The sequence below is a fragment of the Rhinoderma darwinii genome, chromosome 1 (genome assembly GCF_050947455.1).
Source record: "Rhinoderma darwinii isolate aRhiDar2 chromosome 1, aRhiDar2.hap1, whole genome shotgun sequence".
Lineage (NCBI taxonomy): Eukaryota > Metazoa > Chordata > Amphibia > Anura > Rhinodermatidae > Rhinoderma > Rhinoderma darwinii.
In genome coordinates this window covers 202,496,575-202,516,916 of record NC_134687.1, presented here as the reverse complement: position 1 = coordinate 202,516,916, position 20,342 = coordinate 202,496,575, and the positions used below count along the sequence as shown (strand labels likewise).

Below are 20,342 nucleotides of genomic sequence, written 5' to 3'. Positions count from 1 at the left end.
GAAGTTTTAATTGGTGGGGGTCCAAGCGCTGGGACCCCACGATCGCTAAAATTAAGTGGCAGAAGCGCTCGGTTGAATGCTGTGCTGCTTCATTTCTAATCAGCATTACTCGGAGCGGTGTACATTCTCAATAGAAAGTCAGAGAAAAGCCGATCAGAAACAAAACGGCAAAACACTCACCTGAGCGCTTCTGCCACTTTGTTTTAGCGATCGGTAGCAGCCTCAGTCCTCGCACCCCCACCGCTTCTGATATTTCACTTTGACATGTCAAAAGTTTTTTACAAGTTTAGTTACCCTTTAGTTAGACACCCCTCCCCTTGCAGTAAAATAACTATTATTAGCCCTACCTCTGAGGGCTGTATGGGGGGCTTATATTGCAAGGGGAGATCAGATTGTCTAACTGACTTCAGCAGTCAGTCAGACTCTCAGACCAGCCATAGAGCCCTCAGAAGTCAGTCAGACAATCTGAACTCCCCTTGCAATATAATAACCACCGAGGGCTCTATGGGGGGGGGGGGGCATTATACTGCAAGGAAGGTCTAACCATCTAACTGACTGCAGAGGCCTCTATGAAGGGAATAATCCCCCATAGAGCCCTTAGTATTTATTATAAATAATGCATGCGGGGGGTGGGGGGGGGAGGTTTGAGCACCTAACTGACTGCTGAGGGCTCATTGGGGGGAAATTATTATCCCCAAATAGAGCCTTCTGCAGTCAGTTAGATGGTTAGACCCCCCCCCCTTGCTGAATAATCCGTCCCCTCTTCGGTCAATGACTTTAATGTTAGGCTTCGTTCACATCTGCGTTGGGGTCCCGTTCTGACGTTCCGTCTGAGGTTTCCGTCGGAACAGACACAAACCGACGCAAACCAGAGGTTTCCGTTTCCATCACAATTGATTTCAATGGTGACGGATCCGCTGCCTATGGTTCCTGTTTATGTCTGTTGTGCACTGGACCCGTCGTTTTGCCGGAAGCAATAGCGTAGTCGACTACGCTATTTATTCCAGCAAAACTATGGGTCCGGTGCACAACAGCGACAAATGGAAACCACAGGCACCAGCTCCATCACCATTGAGATCAATGGTGATAGAAATGGAAACCTCTGGTTTTCGTCTGTGTCAGTTTGTGTCTGCTCAGGGTCCCGTTCTGACGGAAACCTCAGACGGAACTTCAGAACGGGACCCCAACGCAGATGTGAACTAGGCCTTAGGTTCAGGACTATGAATGGGCAGTACCACTAACCTCACCGCTGTGCTCTTCTCTTCAGACCTCGGTGTGTGAAGCTAGCGTTCTCCTGTTCCTCCTTAGCGGCGCGCGCAGCGTCAGAGAGGCATTTTCTACCACTAGCATCAATGTGTAACATCTGCTAGCCTATCTATCTAGCACTACCCCGGCCCAGCCCTCCCCTGCATTTGCTCTCCCTGCACCTCCTCCCCAACTCCGCAGTGGCCGTCAGCAGCGCTAACATGCTGCATAGTTCTTATAGTCGTTTTTAAGATTATGTGCTGCCCGAACTGCTCATATGATGATCCATCATTGAATAAATGTATAACTTTATATATGATGACTAGTAAAGTAATGGAACACTACAGTGTGTGTATCACAGAATAGAAAGGTAGGAAATTACAACTCATAATATCCAAATCCATAAAGAATAACTTCTGTAGCTTTAGGCTGGCATTGAATGAGTTAACTGTCGATAGAACAGCCTCATGAATGTGACGTAAGGGGAACTGTAACAGCTTCTCCTTTTGTGTAGTACAGAGTGTAGTACCGGGCTTGTTCTACCCCGGTGACAATGAATATTGCTTTAGAAATCCTTCTGCTGCTGCTCACTATTATCTACTCATACTTGGAGTCTCTGGTGAAGTTATTCATTCCTCAAAAAAGAAAATCAGTGAGTGAAGAAATTGTACTGATCACCGGTGCTGGTCATGGAATAGGAAAGATCACAGCCACAGAGTTTGCAAAACTTCACAGTGTCCTGGTGTTATGGGACATTAATAAGGTGAGATACAAAGCAGAGGACTACACATCCCAGTCTCCAGCAGATAGGGAGCCAGTTACCTGCTGAATCCTTTGTAACATTATACCATTAGTGTATATTAGTGTATATGTAGTATATATAATGAGATAAAAGTATGTGTGGGAAAAAAATAAGTTGTCCAAGAGTTTAAGAAATGACATAGGCTGCTGGATATGTTATAAAATAAAAAAAAGAATCAAAATAAAAAATTATCTGTTAACCCCTTCAGGACACAGTCTGTTTTCGCCTTGTGGATACAGCTGATCTTTTCAAATCTGACGTGTTACTTTATGTGGTAATAACTTTGGAATGCTTTTACCTATCCAAGCGATTCTGAGATTGTTTTCTCATGACATGTTGTACTTTAAGTTAGGGGGAAAAATTGGTAGACAAGTTCAGTATTTATTTGTGGAAAAACGCCAAAATGTAGAGAAAATGTGCAAAAATTAGCATTTTTCTAAATTTAAATGTATCTTCTTGTAAGACAGATAGTTATACCACACAAAATAGTTACTAGTTAACATTTCCCACGTTTACTCTATGTTGGCATCGTTTTTTAAACATCCTTTTATTTTTCTAGGATGTTAGAAGGCTTAGAACTTTAGCAGCAATTTCTTACATTTTCAATAAAATTTCAACAGCCTTTTTTTTAGGGACCAGTTAAGTTCTGTAGTAGCTTTGAGGGGCCTATATATTAGAAACCCCCATAAAGCACCCCATTTTAAAAACTGCACCCCTCAAAGTATTCAAAACAGCATTTAGAAAGTTTCTTAACCCTTTATGTATTTCACAGGAATGAAAGCAAATTTTAGGTGAAATTTACAAATGAATTTTTTTTTTCTGTAACACATAAGGTTTTACCTAGAGAAACGCAACTCCATATTTATTGCCCAGATTCTGCAGTTTTTAAAAATATCCCACATGTGGCCCTAGTGTGGTAACCGGCCTCAGAAGCAAAGGAGCACCTAGTGTGGAATTTGGGCTTCCTTTTTATTAGAGTATATTTTAGGCACCATGTCCGGTTTGAAGAGGTCTTGTGAGGCCAGTGGAGAGCCCCCCCAAAAAAAGACACCATTTGGCAAACTACACCCTCAAAAAATTTATAGAGGTGTATAATGAGCATTTTGACCCCACAGTTTTTTTTGCTGAATATAGTGGAATTAGAAAATGAAACTCTAAATTTTTCCAAATAATATGTAGAAATGACAAATTTTGACAAGGCACAAAGGAGAAAAAGCACCCAATCTCTGAAAAGCAATTTCTCCTTATTACGTCAACACCTCATATTTGGCAATAAACTGCTGTTTGGACCCACGGCAGGGCTTAGAAGGGAAGGAGCACCTTTTGGATTTGGAGCTCACGTTTTGCTGGAATGGTTTTCGGGTGCCATGTGGCATTTGCAAAGCCCCTGAGGGACCAAAACAGTTGAAACTAAGTGACCCCATTCGGGGAACTACAGCCCTCAAGGAATTTATCGAGGGGTATAGTGAGCATTTTAATCCCACAGGTTTTTTGCTGAATTTAGTGGCATTAGGCTGTGAAAATGAAAATCTAAATTTTTTTTCTAATAAAATGTAGTTTTTGCTCAGATTTTTCCATTTTCACAATAGATAAAGGAAAAAAGCACCCCATGATTTGTAAACCAAACTCTTCTGATTACGACAATATCCCATATGTGGTAATAAACCGCTGTTTGGACACACAGCAGGGCTTAGAAGTCAAGGAGCGCTATTTGGCTTTTGGAGGTCAAATTTAGCTGTAATGAATTTCGGGTGTAATGTCGAATTTGCAAAGCCCTTGAGGGACAAAAACCGTGGAAACACCGCAAAAGTGACCCCATTTGGGAAACTGCACCCCTTAAGGAATCTATCTAGGGGTATAGTGAGCATTTAGACCCCACAGGACTTTTGCCAAATTTATTAGAATTAGGCTGTGATAATCAAAATCAACTTTTTTTCTTCCACTATAATGTTGAATTTTTTTCATTTTAACAAGGGATAAAGGAGAAAAAATGCCCCAACATTTGTGAAGCAATTTCTCCAGAATATGGCAATACCCCACATGTGGTCATAAAATGCTGTTTGGACACACGGCAGGGCTCAGAATGTCAGGAGTGCTATTTGGCATGCAGATTTTGCTGGATTGGTTTTTGGGCACCATGTCTCATTTGAAAAACCCCTGAGGTACCAGAGTACAGTGGAAGCCCCCAGGAAGTGATCCCATTTTGGAAGCTACACCCCTTAAGGCATTTATCATTTCCCGGGATATCACCGGGCTCAGAAGTGAAGAGCACAATGCGCCTTTGAGGCCTATTTTGGTGATTTTCACAGAATTGGCCCACAATGGCGGCGCCCTGTGGTCAAATAGTAAAACAAACCCAAAGTCCCTTATTTTGAACACTACACCCCTTAAGGCATTTTAAGGGGGGTAGTAAGCATTTTGGCCTCACAGGTGTTTTTTCATTAGAAATGAATTAACCCTTTCAGGACAGAGCCATTTTTTGCTTTTTCATTTTTTCACTCCCTGCCTTCCAAGAGCCATAACTTTTTTGTTTATTTCCGTCAATAGAGTGGTATAAGGGCTTATTCTTTGCGGGAGGAGTTGTAATTCTTTGCGGGCTGAAATTGGAAAGAACTGTGATTCCTCCATTTGTTTTTTAGGTTTCGTTTTTACGGCTTTCACCGTGCGGTAAAAATTACAACTTAACTAGCGGCTCAATATAATTACAGTGTGTGACACACATGGCCGCGGACCATCGGGATTACTCACCCCCCGACGGCCGCAGCCATGGTTCAGTGAGCGCTGGTCCGCATCTCCTCCTCTGGAGACGCCAGCGCTCACTTCCGCTTTACTCTGCTGTGTCCCATAGGGTGCGCGCGCACGCACGCTCGTGCCCGGCCTTAAATTGCATATCAAATTACAAATTAGCCCATGATCACCCTGGACTATAAGAAGGGTCCTGCCCCTTCCTTCATTGCCTGAGCGTTGTTGTGTTTACCCATGTTAGTCTTTGCAAATGGTTTGCAAATTGATATAAGTTTTTTTTTATAATTAACTACTTTTGCAAAGAGAACTTTTTTTATTTTAATTTTTTTTAATTGTTTTGTTTCCCCACATTCTGAGAAACATAACTTTTTTATTCTTTTGGTTGAGCGGTCTGAGGGCTTATTTTTTGCAGGATGACCTATCGTTTTTATTGGTACCATTTTTTGGTACATACAACTTTTGGATGACAAAAAAACAGCGATTTTGGCATTTTACATTTTGTTTTTTACGGCGTTCACCGTGTGAGTTAAATAATGGTATATTGTAATAGTTCGGACCTTTGCAGACGCAGCGATACCAATTATTATTATTTTTTTCTACATCACTTTAGAGGAAAAAGGGGGAAAAAAACTATTTTTTTATTTTATTTTATTTCACTACTAATAATTAACTTTTTTTTTTGCACATTTATTAGTCCCCCTAGGGAACTTGAAACAGCGATCAAGTTACAATACACGCCAATACTAATTTATTGCAGTGTATAGTCATGTTTAGAGGCTTCTATTAAGTCCTACCACAGGCAGGGTTTACAGAGGCAGAGAGAAGGCAGTCTTGAGGTGCCATGGCAAACACCAACTATTGCAGTATATTGTAATTTTTACATGCTTCTTTAACAGCGCGATCGCTGTTCCTGTCCGTTAGTCCCTGGTGTCAGCTGTAATACACAGCTGACACCCACAGAGTATGGAGCTGGCTCAGTTCATGAGCCCGTTCCATACATCACCCCCCGCACCACTACTTGCTACTATGTCATTGTGCGCAAGGCGGTTAATGCGTAGCGGATGGTGCAAAGTGAAAATTGCAATTTTCCACGGATATGCCAATTCAGTGCACAATATGTTGTGCCCAGTTTGTGCCACTGGAGACAAATACCTCATTAAACGTTGAGCGGGTTCTCCCGGGTATGGCGATGCCATATATGTAGACGTAAACTGCTGTTTGGGCATGCTGTAGGGTTCAGAAGGGAGGGAGCACCATTTGGCTTTTGGAGCGCAGATTTTGCTTGGTAGTTGTTCTGTTTGGGGTATTACTGGTATTTAACTTTTTAATGTTACGGCATATGTAAGCTGGGCAGAGTACATCAGGGTATAAGTAAGTTGGGCAGAGTACATCAGGGTATAATAAGAGGGTATAATAATGCAGTAAATAAATAATAATTCATAATGTCTGGCCAGTGTCGCATTGATAAATGTTGCCCAATCTTATCTGCTTTTGGATCATACTCTGCACATTTTGTGTCGCCATGTTCTCAGAGCCATAACTTTTTTTTTTTCTGTGATGGAGATGTGAGTCTTTATTTGTTGTGGGACAATCTGTAGTTTTCATTGCCACCATTTTGGGGTACATGCAATTAGCACTTTTTATTACATTTTTTGGCAAGCAAGGTGACCAAGAACCATCAATTCTGGCATTTTCAAAAAAAATTTTTTAGTGTTCACCGTGGGCTATTAAAATTTTACTTTATTTTGCGGGTCGATACGATTACAGCAATACCACATGTATATAATTTTGCAGCGTTTGCACAATAAAATAACTTTCTTTTTAAAAAATAAAAATATTTTATTTTGAGAGCATAACTTTTTTTTATTTTTTCAGTCTAAAAAGCTGTGTAAGGCCTTTTTTTTGCGGAACGGGTTGTAGTTTTTATCGGTACTATTTTGGGGTACATATGACTTTTTTTTCTAAATTTAAATTTTTATTAAGTTTTCAACATAACAACAAAACAGTTAAGAAACAAAAAACAAAAAACAAAACATTTGCACTATATAATCCATCAGAAGAAAGGAAAGACAAAAACAATTCCATCCGTTGTCAACAGAATTAGTGAAAAATCTTAATATTTTATAGTACAAATACATTAGAAATAACAAATAAACAAGTCTCAGCTTCTTCGACTATAAGTAGTAAATTTAACAAAGAAAAAGAAAATGAGTGTGATGACCAAAAAAATAGATTTGAGTGAAAATAGTAATTCTGGCATTTTTTTTTTTGCGGTGTTCACCGTGCGGGAAAAATAACATTATAGTTTTATCATTTGGGTCGGTACGTATAGTTGCGTCCTCGTGCGGGGTAGGGGTTAAATCCCCTGCCGATCCAGCGCCAATGCTCCGGTGGTCCCTGCCAATATTTGTTTATTTTCCTGGAGTGATGACGTGCCGTACATCCACATGATCACGACAGCTAATTACTGGCATCAGCGATCTCGCTGCAGGAAACGTAAACAAAGACTATCTGTGGCCACCGGATCATCAATGCTGGAGCGGCAGGGGATTTAACAGGTGATTATTGTTTGCTTTTTATGTTATAACATATCCAGCAGCCTGTTTAATTCCTTAACCTTCTTTTTACGTCGGTCACTAACGGGCCTAAGGGTATGTTCACACGGCCAAATTTCAGACGTATACGAGGCGTATTATGCCTCGTTTTACGTCTGAAAATACGGCTCCAATACGTCGGCAAACATCTGCCCATTCATTTGAATGGGTTTGCCGACGTACTGTGCAGACAACCTGTCATTTACGCGTCGTCGTTTGACAGCTGTCAAACGACGACGCGTAAAAATACAGCCTCGTCAAAAGAAGTGCAGGACACTTCTTTGGACGTTTTTGGAGCTGTTTTCTCATAGACTCCAATGAAAACAGCTCCAAAAACGCCGCGAAAAACGCCGCGAAAATTGCGAGTTGGTAAAAAAACGTCTGAAAAGCAGGGTCTGTTTTCCCTTGAAAACAGCTCTGGATTTTCAGACGTTTTTGTTGACTACGTGTGAACATACCCTTATTCCGATGCCATAGACTTTTTACGTCGCGGCATCGGTATAAGTAAACAGAGCAGGGAGCTGTCAAATCTGGCAGCTGAGGGCTGGGAGCGTCCCTGCTCTGCCGGGTGAGATCGATATTAGTATCGATCTCACCCGTTTAACCCCTTAGATGCGGTGCTCAATAGCGAGCACCGCATCTGAGTGGTTTTGGAGAGAGGGAGGGAGCTCCCTCTCATCCCACTGACACCCGGCGATACGATCGCCCAGAGTTCCATGCTTCTCCAGTCCGACCTCTCTGAATGACTTTGCAGGCCATGTGACCACTGCAGCCAATAACAGGCTGCGGCAGTCACATGGCCTGCAACGTCATCCAGGAGGCCGGAGCAGACGTCAGAGGAGGGATAATTTACGAAGTGTAATTTACGCCCGAAGAAACGCACAGGATGCACGATTTCGGACGGCATTCCCTGGATTTCGGACGGCATACGCTGCGCAGCTTGACGCTGCCTATCCGCCCTGAATACGCTGTGTGTTGTTACCCTTAATCCTTTTTTTTTTTTTTTTGTGTGTGACAACAAGTGCTACATCACAATATTTATTACCCTGATTCTGCAGTTTTTTTAGAAATATCCCATATGCTGAAACACAGGCCTCAGAAGTGAAGGAGCACCTTGTGGATTTCGAGCCTCCATTTTATTACGATGTTTTCCAGGCACCACTATAGGTTTGCAGAGGCTTTGATGTACCAAAACATAAGATGCACCGCCAAAAAGACTAAATTTTGGAAGCTACACCCCAAGAAATTCATCTATGTGTGCAACAAGCATTTTCACCCCACAAGTGTTTCATAGATTTTATTAGAATTGGGCTGTGAAAATGAAACATTAAATTTTTCCCAAAAATATATAGTTTTAGCTCCAACATTTTGATTTTCACACGGAATAAAGGAGAACATTTGTACATCAATTTCTCCCGAGTACAGCAATACCCAGTGGCAGATAATCATAGGCGCGTTTAGGGTGGCCGTCCGTGGCCCGAGGCTCCTGGGGGGCCCATGGCTATCCAAAGTACATTCCTGGTTTGTCGCGTTTTTTGCCAGGAATCGCGTCAGTTGATCTTATGTTTCTAGTTCTTGTTACTGTTGAGAGACCTGCAAGTCAGGACCTAGTACAGCAGCAAGAGTCTGTGAGCTGTTATGTAAGTATAAGGGGGATGGATTAGTTGAAGGGGTCTGGGGTCTGTATTCAGGGGGTCTGGCCTGGGGCCTGTATTAGTTTAGGAGTCTGTATTAAAGGGGTCTGTGGTCTGTATTAGTTTAGGAGGACTGGGGTCTGTGTTAGTTTAGGTAGTCAGGTCTGGGGTCATTATTAGTTTAGGGGGTCAGGTCTAGGGTCTGTATTTATTTAAGGTGCTTGTTCTTGGGTCTGTATTTGTTTAGGGGGTCTGGCCTGGGGACTGAAATAGTTTAGAAGGTTTGGGGTCTGTATTTATTCTAGGGTCTGGTCTGGGGTCCGAATTTATTAGTCTGAGTTAAAGGGGTTGTCTGGGCATGAGCGGTTTTTCATACTGATGACCTATCCACAGGTTGGGTCATCTGTATGTGTTCGGTGGGGGTCCGACACCAGATGTCCGTGCCGGAAGCAGATAGCTGTGGTCACAGTATAGCGGCCGAACTACAGTGCTACAGCTCTGCTTCTATTCAAGTGAATAGGAGCAAAGTTGTAGTTCTGCAGCACAGCCGCTATGTAGAGTACGGAGTCATCTGCTTCTGGTACTGAACACTGCATAACATCCGGTGCCCGGAGGTTGCCGTAACAGCTGATCAGTACGGGGTCCGTGTGTCGGACCCCCACCGATCATATACGGATGACCTGTAGATAGGTTATCAGTATGAAAAACCGGTCTGTGCCCTGGCAATCCCTTTAAAGTATGGGGCTGGGGTCTAAATTTGCTTAGGGATCTGGTCTGTGGTATGGAACAATAGGGGGTTTGGTTTGAATTTTTGCGTTTTTATAAAGGCTGAAAATGGCTTCAGAAGCGAGGGGCAAAGATGTCTCATCAGGAAACGCTGAGAAATCGCCATAACGGTCTGTGTCAGAGGGAGAAGAAAAGAAAAGAGAACGATGTCACCTGTGAGTCACTGGTTTTAGAGGATCTATCCCCTCTCCTGAGATGTCTGTTATAGGAAATCCTTTTATTTCACAAAGTCTTTGTGTAGCCCAGGACTAATAGACAAAATGGTGTTACCATTCCGAATGGCAGGAGAATGTGTCCCTACACAGGCTGATGCTGTCAGCGATGGTTGGAGGCTGTCAGTATGTAGGGACACAGCGCTTACGAGGAATCATAACACCCATTTGTCAAGGCTCGCACAGAAAGGTGGTGTTCACTATAGGCATGGCAGAGCGGCAGTGGAGAAGGGGGGCCCAAGTTTGGGGAACAGCCCAGGGTGTATATACTACTTAATTTGCCACTGGCAATACCCCTTATGTGGTCATAGACTGCTGTTTGAACACTCAGCAGGACTCAGAAGGGAAGATATTTCTGGATTGGTTTCTGGGCATTATGTGGCATTTGCAGGGCCCCTAACTTAACAGTACAGTGGAAAAGTCTCAGAATTGACTCAATTTTGGAAACTACACCCCTTGAGGAATTAATCTAGGGGTATAGTGGGAAGAAGCGCTATTTGGCTTTTGTAACACAAATTTTGCTGGATTGGTTCTTGGCCACCATGTTGCGTTTGCAAAGCCCTTGAAAAACTGACATTTCGTAAACTACACCCCTCAAGGCATTCATCTAGGGGTGTGGTGAGCATGTTAATCCCACAGGTGTTTTCCAGAATTTAGTGCGCAGTCGAAGGTGCAGAGTGAAAATGGCAATTTAGTTCATAGATACGCCTGCAGATTGAACTGCACTTTCAATGTGACAGGTTCCCTTTAGAGGGGCAATAAAACTTTTTAAAATAACAAATTGCTAATATGTTTAACACATATGTATGAAAATGTTTCTTGTGGTTCTCAGAATAGATAAAATAGTGATCATTAGGACAGACATATATCTGTGTTCTCCTCAAAGACCATTATAGTCAGTCTCTACTCTCTACAGCTTACTGGGATCAATATATCACATTCACTTACAAATGGAGATGACACTTTCAGATTAGGGTCTCCTTAAAATATCTGTATCTAATTTTCTAAGAGTATGTTCTCACGCACTGTTTTCAGACGTAATTCGGATATTTTACGCCTCGAATTACGCCTGAAAAAATTGCTCCATTACGCCTACAAACATCTGCCCATTGCTTTCAATGGGTTTTACGGTGTGCTGTTCCCACGAGGTGTTATTTTACGCGTCGCTCTCAAAATATGGTGCGTAAAAAGACGCCCGCAAAAAAGAAGCGCATGTCACTTTTGGAGCCGTTTTTCATTGACTCCATTGAAAAACAGCTCCAATAACGGCCATAAAATACTCCACGAAAACCGCGAGCTGCTACAAAAACATCTGAAATTCAGGAGCTGTTTTCGCCTGAAAATAGCTCCGTATTTTCAGACGTATTTTGCTAAGCCAATTGAACATACCCTCATAGTCGTGTGCTCACGCGAAACGTCATCAGACCTGCACTCTGGCCACCTGCGGCCTTCCACTGCAGCCTAGAAGATAGATGGTCTGTCTTTTAAGAAAAATTCAAAGATGTCAAGGCAGAACTTCAAGTGAAAAACTTTTATTCACCCATGCAATGTTCCAGCTAAAGAGCCTTTCTCAAGCATACAGATGTAGTGATCTTTAACTTGACTTTTAACGCGTTAAATAGACAGTGACAAGATACTTTATCTTTACTTTTTAAGTGGTTTTCAATGGCTTAAAGGATATGTACACCTTTTGAAGTCATTTATTAAATAAAATAACGTATTATGTGATTTAATGCAACGTTCAAATAAGTTTTTATTAAAAATAAAAAAGTTACTTTTTCAGAGACAACTTCTATGTATCCTGCATACATTGACGGCAAGATACAGCTTCTAACGGGAACCCGTCAGGTCTGCAGGACTGACGGCCTGGTTGAGTGCTGCTCATATCCAGCTGTTATTGATCACATCTAAGTTCATGAACTTAGATGTGAGGGTAAGGCTACACGGTGCGGTCACGGTGCGTTTATGTTGCGTTTTTAAACTGCAGCAAGTCATTTTTCAATAGAAGTCAATGATGAAATATTTGTTATGGACAGACTGCTGCTACTATATTACAATGTGTTTTTTGTGCAGTTAGCTGCATCTTCATAAATGTTTGACCACATGCAGTTAATGACCGCGCTGCCAAAGTTGTTGCTGAGCTGCTTGTGTTTTTGCTAACAGTTCTGCAATGCCTTGTAATGAACTATATACAGGAAGCACCTCACAAACTTCAACACGGGTGAAAACTATGTCCATAAACTATTTCCTTTAAAAACGCAACAGAACTGTAGAATTAGGGCATGGCCAGACGTGGCGTATTCCTGCAGATACTGTCCGCATCAATGTCGCACATAATCTGCGTTGCAGATTCTGTTGCGGCTTTGCCTAAAATGTGCAGTAAATTGATGTGGATTAGCCGTTGCGTATTCAGGTGAAGAGTACTTCCTGCTGTCTTTTAAAACATTTAATTTCAGTCTGGCTATAGACCTTGAAACACATAGGTCCAGCCAGAATGATGAAATATCCTGTTCGTGAAACCAATATGCAACGGAACACACAATAACATCTGCGGATTTCATTGCGGAATTTTGAATCTCCATTGAAGTCAATGGAGAAATTCCGCAATAAGTCCGCAACAAGTCTGCTAGACGTCAGCAACGCCAGTGTATGCTGCGGACACCAAATTCCGCACCGCAGCCTATGGTCCGCAGCGGAGTTTTCCACCACGTGTGCACAAACCTAACTAAAAAGGTGTGGAAACCAATGGAGAAAATGTCCGCTGCGGATTTCCACAGCGGACTGGCTGCAGCGGAATTCCAGAGCAATTCCGCCACATCTGGCCATGCCCTTACAGAGACAAAACATGCATGCAGTTGACAGTATGCGGTTTTCAAACTAAACAAAACCGCGTCAACGACGCACCGTGTGGCCTAAGGGTATGTGCACACGATAACTGCATTTACGTCTGAAATTACGGAGCTGTTTTCAGGAGAAAACAGCTCATGCATTTCAGACGTAATTGCTCGTACTCGCGTTTTGCAGGGCGTCCATTACGGACGTAATTTGGAGCTGTTCGTCATTGGATTCAATGAAAAACGGCTCCAATTAAGTCCCAAGAAGTGCCCTGCACTTCTTTGACGAGGCTGTTATTTTACGCGCCGTCTTTTGACAGCGACGCGTAAAATTACAGGTCGTCGCCACAGTACATCGGCAAACCCATTGAAATTAATGGGCAGATGTTTGCCGACGTATTGGAGCCGTGTTTTCAGGCGTAATTCGAGGCGTAAAACGCCTCCATTACGCCTGAAAATAGGTAGTGTGAACCCAGCCTTACCCTGATCGTTATTGGCTGGATCCAGCGCGTCAGAGACACACAGGACCAGCTTTCACCAAAGCCGTCAGTCCCGCTTACTTACTACAGATTCAGCTTTGACTGCATGATACAGCTTCTATATATGCAGGATACATAGAAGTTGTATCTGAAAAAGCAACATTTAAAAAGAAACTAAAGTTGCGTTGAATCACATAATACATTACTTTATTCAACAAAGGGTTTACAAATACTTTAAGTGAAAAGTTATCACGCTGCAGTAAGTTAGCAGAGTCCAGATAAGGATTTCTACATCTGTAGCAACAGTGCAAATGTGTCAAGTATTTATGGCTCAAAGTTATTAACCCCTTAACGCACCATGACGTGCCAGTACATTACGCTCTGATCCCACTCCATACACTGCAGCTGACACCCAAGACTAAGGGTATGTGCACACACACTAATTACGTCCGTAATTTACGGACGTATTTCGGCCGCAAGTACCGGACCGAACACAGTGCAGGGAGCCGGGCTCCAAGCATCATACTTATGTACGATGCTAGGAGTCCCTGCCTCGCTGCAGGACAACTGTCCCGTACTGTAATCATGTTTTCAGTACGTGACAGTTGTCCTGCAGCGAGGCAGGGACTCCTAGCATCGTACATAAGTATGATGCTAGGAGCCCGGCTCCCTGCACTGTGTTCGGTCCGGTACTTGCGGCCGAAATACGTCCGTCAATTACGGACGTAATTAGTGTGTGTGCACATACCCTAACAGCCAGGAACAGGGATCACACTGTTCCTGGCTGTTTAACCCCTTAGTTGCGGTCAATTGAAACTGCAGCATCTGATGCATTAGAAAGAGGGGGCGGCCCCCTCCGACAGCTGATCGGCCCCCACGCAACACAATCACGTGGTGCCGATGGTTGTCATGGCAGCCCAGGGGCCTAATGAAGGCCCCGGGACTGCCTTTACTCTGCCTCTGTTAAGCCCTGTGGCAGGGCTTAACAGAAGTCTTTAAAAATGACTACCCACTGCAAATACATTAGTATTGCAGTGTATTGTATCTTGATCGCTGGTTCAACTCCCCTAGGGGGAGTAATAAAATGTGTAAAAAAAAAACAGTGAAAAAAATCAAAAAATAAATAAAATTGGTATCGCTGCGTCCATAAAAGTCAGAAATATTACAATATATAAACTTGCACAGTGAACGCTGTAAAAAGAAAAAATATATAAAACACCAGAATCGCTGTTTTTTGGTCAACTTAGCGGTAACAAAAATTTAATTAAAAGTGATCAAAAAGTCATTTGTACCAAAAAATGGTACTATAAAAACCACAGCTCGTGCCCCCAAAAAAAAGCCCTCGCATCGCTCAATCGCCGAAAAAAATAAAAACTTTATGGCTTTCAGAATATAGCAACAAATTATTTATTTTTTTACGAACAGTTTTTTCTTTGAAGGAGTAAAACATTGAAAACACTATATAAATTTGGTATCGACGTTATTGTATTGACAAGCAGAATAAAGTTAATTGGTTGTTTTTGCCTCACGGTGCAAGACATAAAAACGAGACCCAAAAGAAAATTGAGGAATACTTTTTTTTCAGTTTCCCAGTACATTATATGGTAAATTAAATGATGCCAATAGAAACTACAACTCCTCCCGCAAAAAAATAAGCCCTCACACTGCTCCATTTACAGAAAAATAAAAAAGTTATGGCTCATGGAAGGTAGGGAGTGAAACTAAAATAAAAAATCAAAGAATGGTTTGGACTTCAAGGGGGTAACATTGATTACAACACATTAAACAATTATAAGAAAGTGCACAAAAAGATGTCAAATATATGTGGTCATCTCAAGTATGACATACCGTGTATAAATATTGGATTCAACATTTGCAAATACCCAGTATTTCATGAAATAGTACAGTGTACAAAAGTCTGATGAATTAGTGATAAACCACAGGTGATGATCACAATGTGGAAGTGCCAAAGTTATAAATATTAACTCAATATCGCTCACTATTTGCTGGTTCCCAGCATCCACTTGCCCTCTTGAATGATCAATAGGCTTCTTATTAGGAAAGCTAAAGACTGGTACCACATACTGCCCGCCCATGTCTGATTATATTAATGCATGCTCAATAGGCAGCGTATTACATAAGCCGCCATATTGATTAAGGGCAGGCATCTGCTAGGCTCGCTATGTGTATTATCACAATGTCAATCATATACAAAGGGGCGAAGATCATCTGTAGGAGATACTTTCACACAGGTCAAGAAGAGGCTGGACGCAGCTGCAGGCTTGAGGGAAGCCGACATGACCGTCCTGGTAGGGAAAGGGTTAATGTTAAGAGGTGAGGGAAAGGTGAAGAAGCTGAAGGAGGGACGGGGAGGAGCTAGGGGGGACGGGGGGGCCGTTACTGCGCTTCCCGCTGTTTCTCGGCATTGAGCCGGAAGCAGCGGGAGGAGTAGTACACAAGAAGCAAAGCTCCCCGTTGCCCGGCTTTTTAGTATGGCAGAGGCCCTGATTTTAGAGCGGCTGCGTGCCGCTGCTGTGCACCACGGTCCCGGATGGCTGGAGGAGACCGTGGCTGCATTAACGCGGATCCCGGACGCCGTTTCGCCACGTCGGGCACGGCGTTCGGGGTCTGTTGTAAGGGACAGGCTCCCCTCCCCCGGCCCCCCTACGAGCATGGCTATGGCGGCGGGGGGGGAGTCGGCAACAACCGCTCCTGCGCTGGGCAGGCAGAGAGCGGTAGCAGGGGTGACGGCGATGCAGGCTGTGTCGACCCGTCCCTCTCGGCGGTCCCGACCTCCAGAGCGCCTGAGTCCGGAGGTAGTCCCGCGGACACGGCGTCGCAGAGGGAGCCCGATCCCGGACGCTGCAGGCCAGGCAGCTGGGAGGACCGCCCCTTCCCAGGCCCTGCGTCCTGGCAGGAATCCCAGGCCGCGACGGGGTCCGGCGGTAAGCAGGGAGTCGCAGGCCGGGCTCCCTGTCACCCCTCCCCCATCAGATGGAAGATGTCAAGAGCAAGGTACGGCCGCCCCGCATGGTGATGTTCCGGCCAGGGGGCAGGCTTCGTCAGGATCGTCTAGACGGACGACTAGATCTGCAGCGACGTCGAGGCAACAGGTCCGGTCGGAAGTCTGGGTCCCGGCGGTCGGGCGGCAGGTTGCCGGCCCATCGGTCAGCGCGTCCTCATCCCCTTTCCGAAGAGGTCGTTGGGAGGGACAGTCGTCGGCGAGAGAAGAACTGGAGGAAGGTGAACTGGACGTCTATCGTCGAGGTCAGGATGGTCCGGCTGACGGGAACACAGCGCCTGTGCAGCCCGGTGAGTGTATAACTCCTTTATTGTCTTATCCAGCGATTTTTATGTCGGGTGTCGGCGGGGGGGCTGCTAGCATAGCATCGGGGGCCGGTAGTGGCGCGGGCGGACGCGACGGAGCGGGTTTGGCAGATTTAGTGGGTTGCTTACGGGAGCTGGTGGGGCGCCTGGATAGGGCCGCGGCGCCGGTAGTAACGGAAGTGTCCCCTGCGGTAGTTTGGGAAGGCTCCAGGGAAGTGGGATCGTTGCAGGCGCGTCCTGTGGTGGCGGTTAGAGAGGCGGTCGCGGTGTCGGTGCAGACTGAGGCACAGAAGGACGGCGATCGAGTGCGCATGGACGATCGTGCTCGGGGGGAGGTGTATGTTTGTTTTGAGGGTCCGTTGGGGGCGCATTTAAAGCAGGAGGTGCGTGATCGGATCTGGAAAGATGAATATGTTGAAATTTTTTCTCTCTTGCCGCTGGCTAAATTCAATTTGGATAAGAGCAAGCGGGATGAGAGTAAAAAGGACGAGGAGGAACGGCGGCGGTATAGGCTTATCCCGCAGACGTTCGTTAATTGGTCGCAGGCGTTCGCCATATTGGCTAGTGTGATAGGGGAAAAGGCGCCGGAAAATTGTTCGGCGTTATTTTGTTATTTTGATGCTATTGGGGAGGCTCATAGGGCGTATGGGGGTCAGGCGTGGCTGCGATATGATGAGCAATTCCGTCAGCGGAAGGCGGTTCGGCCGGCGATTCGGTGGGACCAGAAGGATATTGCTCTCTGGTTACGGGTTACGGTTCCGGTTAGGCAGCCCTTTCCCGGGAGCGGTGGCCAGGGAGGCCAGACTAGTCAGAGTGGACCAAGCGGAGGGGGAAAGGCGGGGTTTTGCTGGCAATTCAATGAAGGCCAGTGTAAGTTCGGGGCCACGTGCAAGTTCAAGCACGTGTGCTCCGAGTGTAATGGTGCATCACACGGGGCGGCAAAATGTCTGCGTAAAAAGAGGTCCGGGAACCAGCACGGGGCTGGTCAAGGGGGTGTCGCCGGTGAGGGTGGAAAGGATGGCCCCTTATCTAAATGAGTATCCGGATAGGGCGGCGGCTAAGTTGCTTTATGAAGGGTTTAGTGTTGGTTTTGTTATTCCTCCGCCTCCTTATGAGGTTCCGGTTACGCGGAGAAATTTAAAATCGGCTTACGTGCATGCGGAAGTCGTGTCGGAAAAGTTGTTAAAAGAAGTTTCGTTGGGGCGCATGTCGGGGCCATTTGTGGAGTCGCCGGTGAAAGATTTAGTTGTGTCCCCTTTGGGTATTGTCCCTAAACGCGAGCCCGGAAAGTTTCGTTTGATTCAACATTTATCGTATCCCAAAGGTTCGTCGGTAAACGACGGGATTGATCACGAGTTGTGTTCCGTAGTTTATACCTCATTCGATAAGGCGGTGGGGTTAGTGCGGGCTGCGGGTCCGGGGGCGCTGCTAGCAAAAACCGACATCGAGGCGGCGTTCAGGTTGTTGCCGGTGCATCCAGAAAGCCAACGGCTGTTGGGCTGTTTTTGGAATGGGGCCTTTTACGTGGATCGGTGCCTTCCGATGGGGTGTTCTCTTTCTTGTGCATACTTCGAGGCGTTTAGTAGCTTCGTGGAGTGGGTAACGAGGGGAGTATCCGGGGTCGATTCGTTGATCCATTACTTAGATGATTTTTTGTGCGTTGGCCCGGGGGGTTCGCCGGTTTGCGGTAACTTGCTTCATGCCCTGCAGAAGGTGGCGAGGGATTTTGGGATCCCTTTGGCGCCGGAAAAAACGGAGGGCCCGGTAGCGACGATTTGTTTCTTGGGAATCGAAATTGACTCGGTGGCAATGGAGTGTCGGCTCCCGGCGGATAAGCTGGGTGCTTTGAGGCTGGAGGTGCGACGGGCTTGTAGAAGGAAGAAAATGTCGTTGAGGGAGCTTCAGTCGCTGCTGGGGAAGTTGAATTTCGCCTGCCGGATTATGCCGATGGGGAGGGTGTTTGGTAGAAGGTTGGCGGCGGCAACGGCGGGAGTGCGGGCGCCGCATCATTTTGTGAGGCTCAAGGAGGAGCACCGAGCTGATCTTCAGGTTTGGGATGACTTCTTGGGCCAGTACAATGGTCGCTCGCTATGGATGGCCCCAGCGCAGGATACGAGTGATCTGAATATTTTCACGGATGCGGCTGGGGCGGGTGGCTTTGGAGCTTACGGGGGAGGTCCGTGGTGCGCAGGTCAATGGCCGGCTAGCTGGGTGTCCAGTGGATTGACGCGGAATCTGGCCCTGCTCGAGCTGTTTCCCATCGTGGTGGCGGCTACCATTTGGGGGGACAGGCTCAGGGATAAGAAGGTCCGTTTTTACTGCGACAACATGGGTGTGGTGCTTGCCATTAATAACATCACGGCGTCCTCTCCTCCGGTAGTTCAATTGTTGCGACATTTAGTGTTGGTGTGTTTGTCGCTGAACGCGTGGGTGGTGGCGGTGCATGTCCCGGGTGTACGGAATTGTGTTGCTGATGCTCTTTCTCGCTCGCAGTGGGACCGGTTTCGGCAATTGGCTCCGGGAGCGGAACGTATTGGTTTGGCGTGTCCGGATCATCTATGGGATCTGGTATCGGTCCCGTAGAGCAGCTGTTACAAAGGTCTTTGGCGGGCACGACGTGGAGGGCTTATGCTGCTTGTTGGAGGCAGTGGGAGGAGTGGGTAAGAGAGTTGGGTGATGTCAATACGGATAGAGACAGGTTGGTGGCACTTTTGTATTGGTTAGGGGATGCCTGGGAGGCGGGGTTTTCAGTAGCGAAGGTGAACCGGTTTATATCCGCGGTGGCGTTTGGGCTTAAGTTGCGGGGCTTGCGGGATGTATCGAAGGAATTTCTGGTATCGCAGGCTTTGAAGGGGTTGCGCAGAGGTAGGGTGGAGGCGGATAGTAGAAGGCCGGTGTCGTTTGCTTTGCTGGGCTTGTTGGGTGGTTCATTGGCATCGGTATGTCGTTCTTCAGATGAAATGGATTTGTTTCGGTTGGCTTTCTCGTTGGCGTTCTTCGGAGCATTTAGAATAGGTGAATTGGTGTCGCCAAGTACTAAACAGGCAGGGGGGCTGAGATCTGGGGAGGTGAGCCTTTTTGCAGATCGGTTGGAGGTATGGTTGCGTAGATCAAAAACTGACCAATTAGGGAAGGGAAAACTGATAGTTTTGTTCGCTCTCCCGGGGTCGGTCATGTGCCCAGTAGAGTGCATGCGTGGTTTTACAAAAAACAGGGGGTCTCCAGATTTGCCTTTGTTATGTCATGTGGACGGGTCGTTCTTGTCCAGGTTTCAGTTTGGAGCTGTTTTTAAAAAATGTTTGACGGCGGTTGGGGTTGCGGCAGGCTCATATTCATCTCATTCCTTCCGGATTGGCGCAGCAACGGAAGCAGGGCGCTGGGGGTTGGATGATGAGGGGGTGAGGCGTATTGGTCGTTGGGAGTCTAAAAGGTTTAAGTCCTATGTCCGCCCCCATATGTTGTAATTTTGTTGTTTATGCGTGCAAATGTATATGGTGGTGCCTAACTGTGTTTTCCGTTTCAGATTCGCCTCCTTGTCTGGTGTGGTTGATGGGTCATTCGTACGTGCACTGGGGGGCTTTGAGGGCGGACGTCCGCCCGGATGGTCGCCAGTTGCGCATTCCGCGACAGGATGCGGTTGTGCATTGGCTGGGGTTTAGAGGTATGTCGTGGAACAGGGTGTTG

The 20,342-nt window shown here is 45.7% G+C and overlaps 2 protein-coding genes across 4 annotated transcripts in view; one reads left to right on the top strand and one right to left on the bottom strand.

Moving 5' to 3' along the window:
- LOC142758968 (UDP-glucuronosyltransferase 2A2-like) overlaps window positions 1-20,342 on the bottom strand; it is a 279,898-nt gene that overhangs the window by 221,316 nt on the left and 38,240 nt on the right. The gene's annotated exons all lie outside the window — the stretch shown is intronic.
- Window positions 1,771-20,342, top strand: part of LOC142759006 (17-beta-hydroxysteroid dehydrogenase 13-like) — an 82,175-nt gene continuing 63,603 nt past the window's right edge. The window contains exon 1 of the mRNA XM_075860795.1: window positions 1,771-2,008. Coding sequence (XP_075716910.1) covers window positions 1,799-2,008 — 210 coding nt within the window. The 5' untranslated portion in view covers window positions 1,771-1,798. The remainder of the gene's footprint in view (window positions 2,009-20,342) is intronic.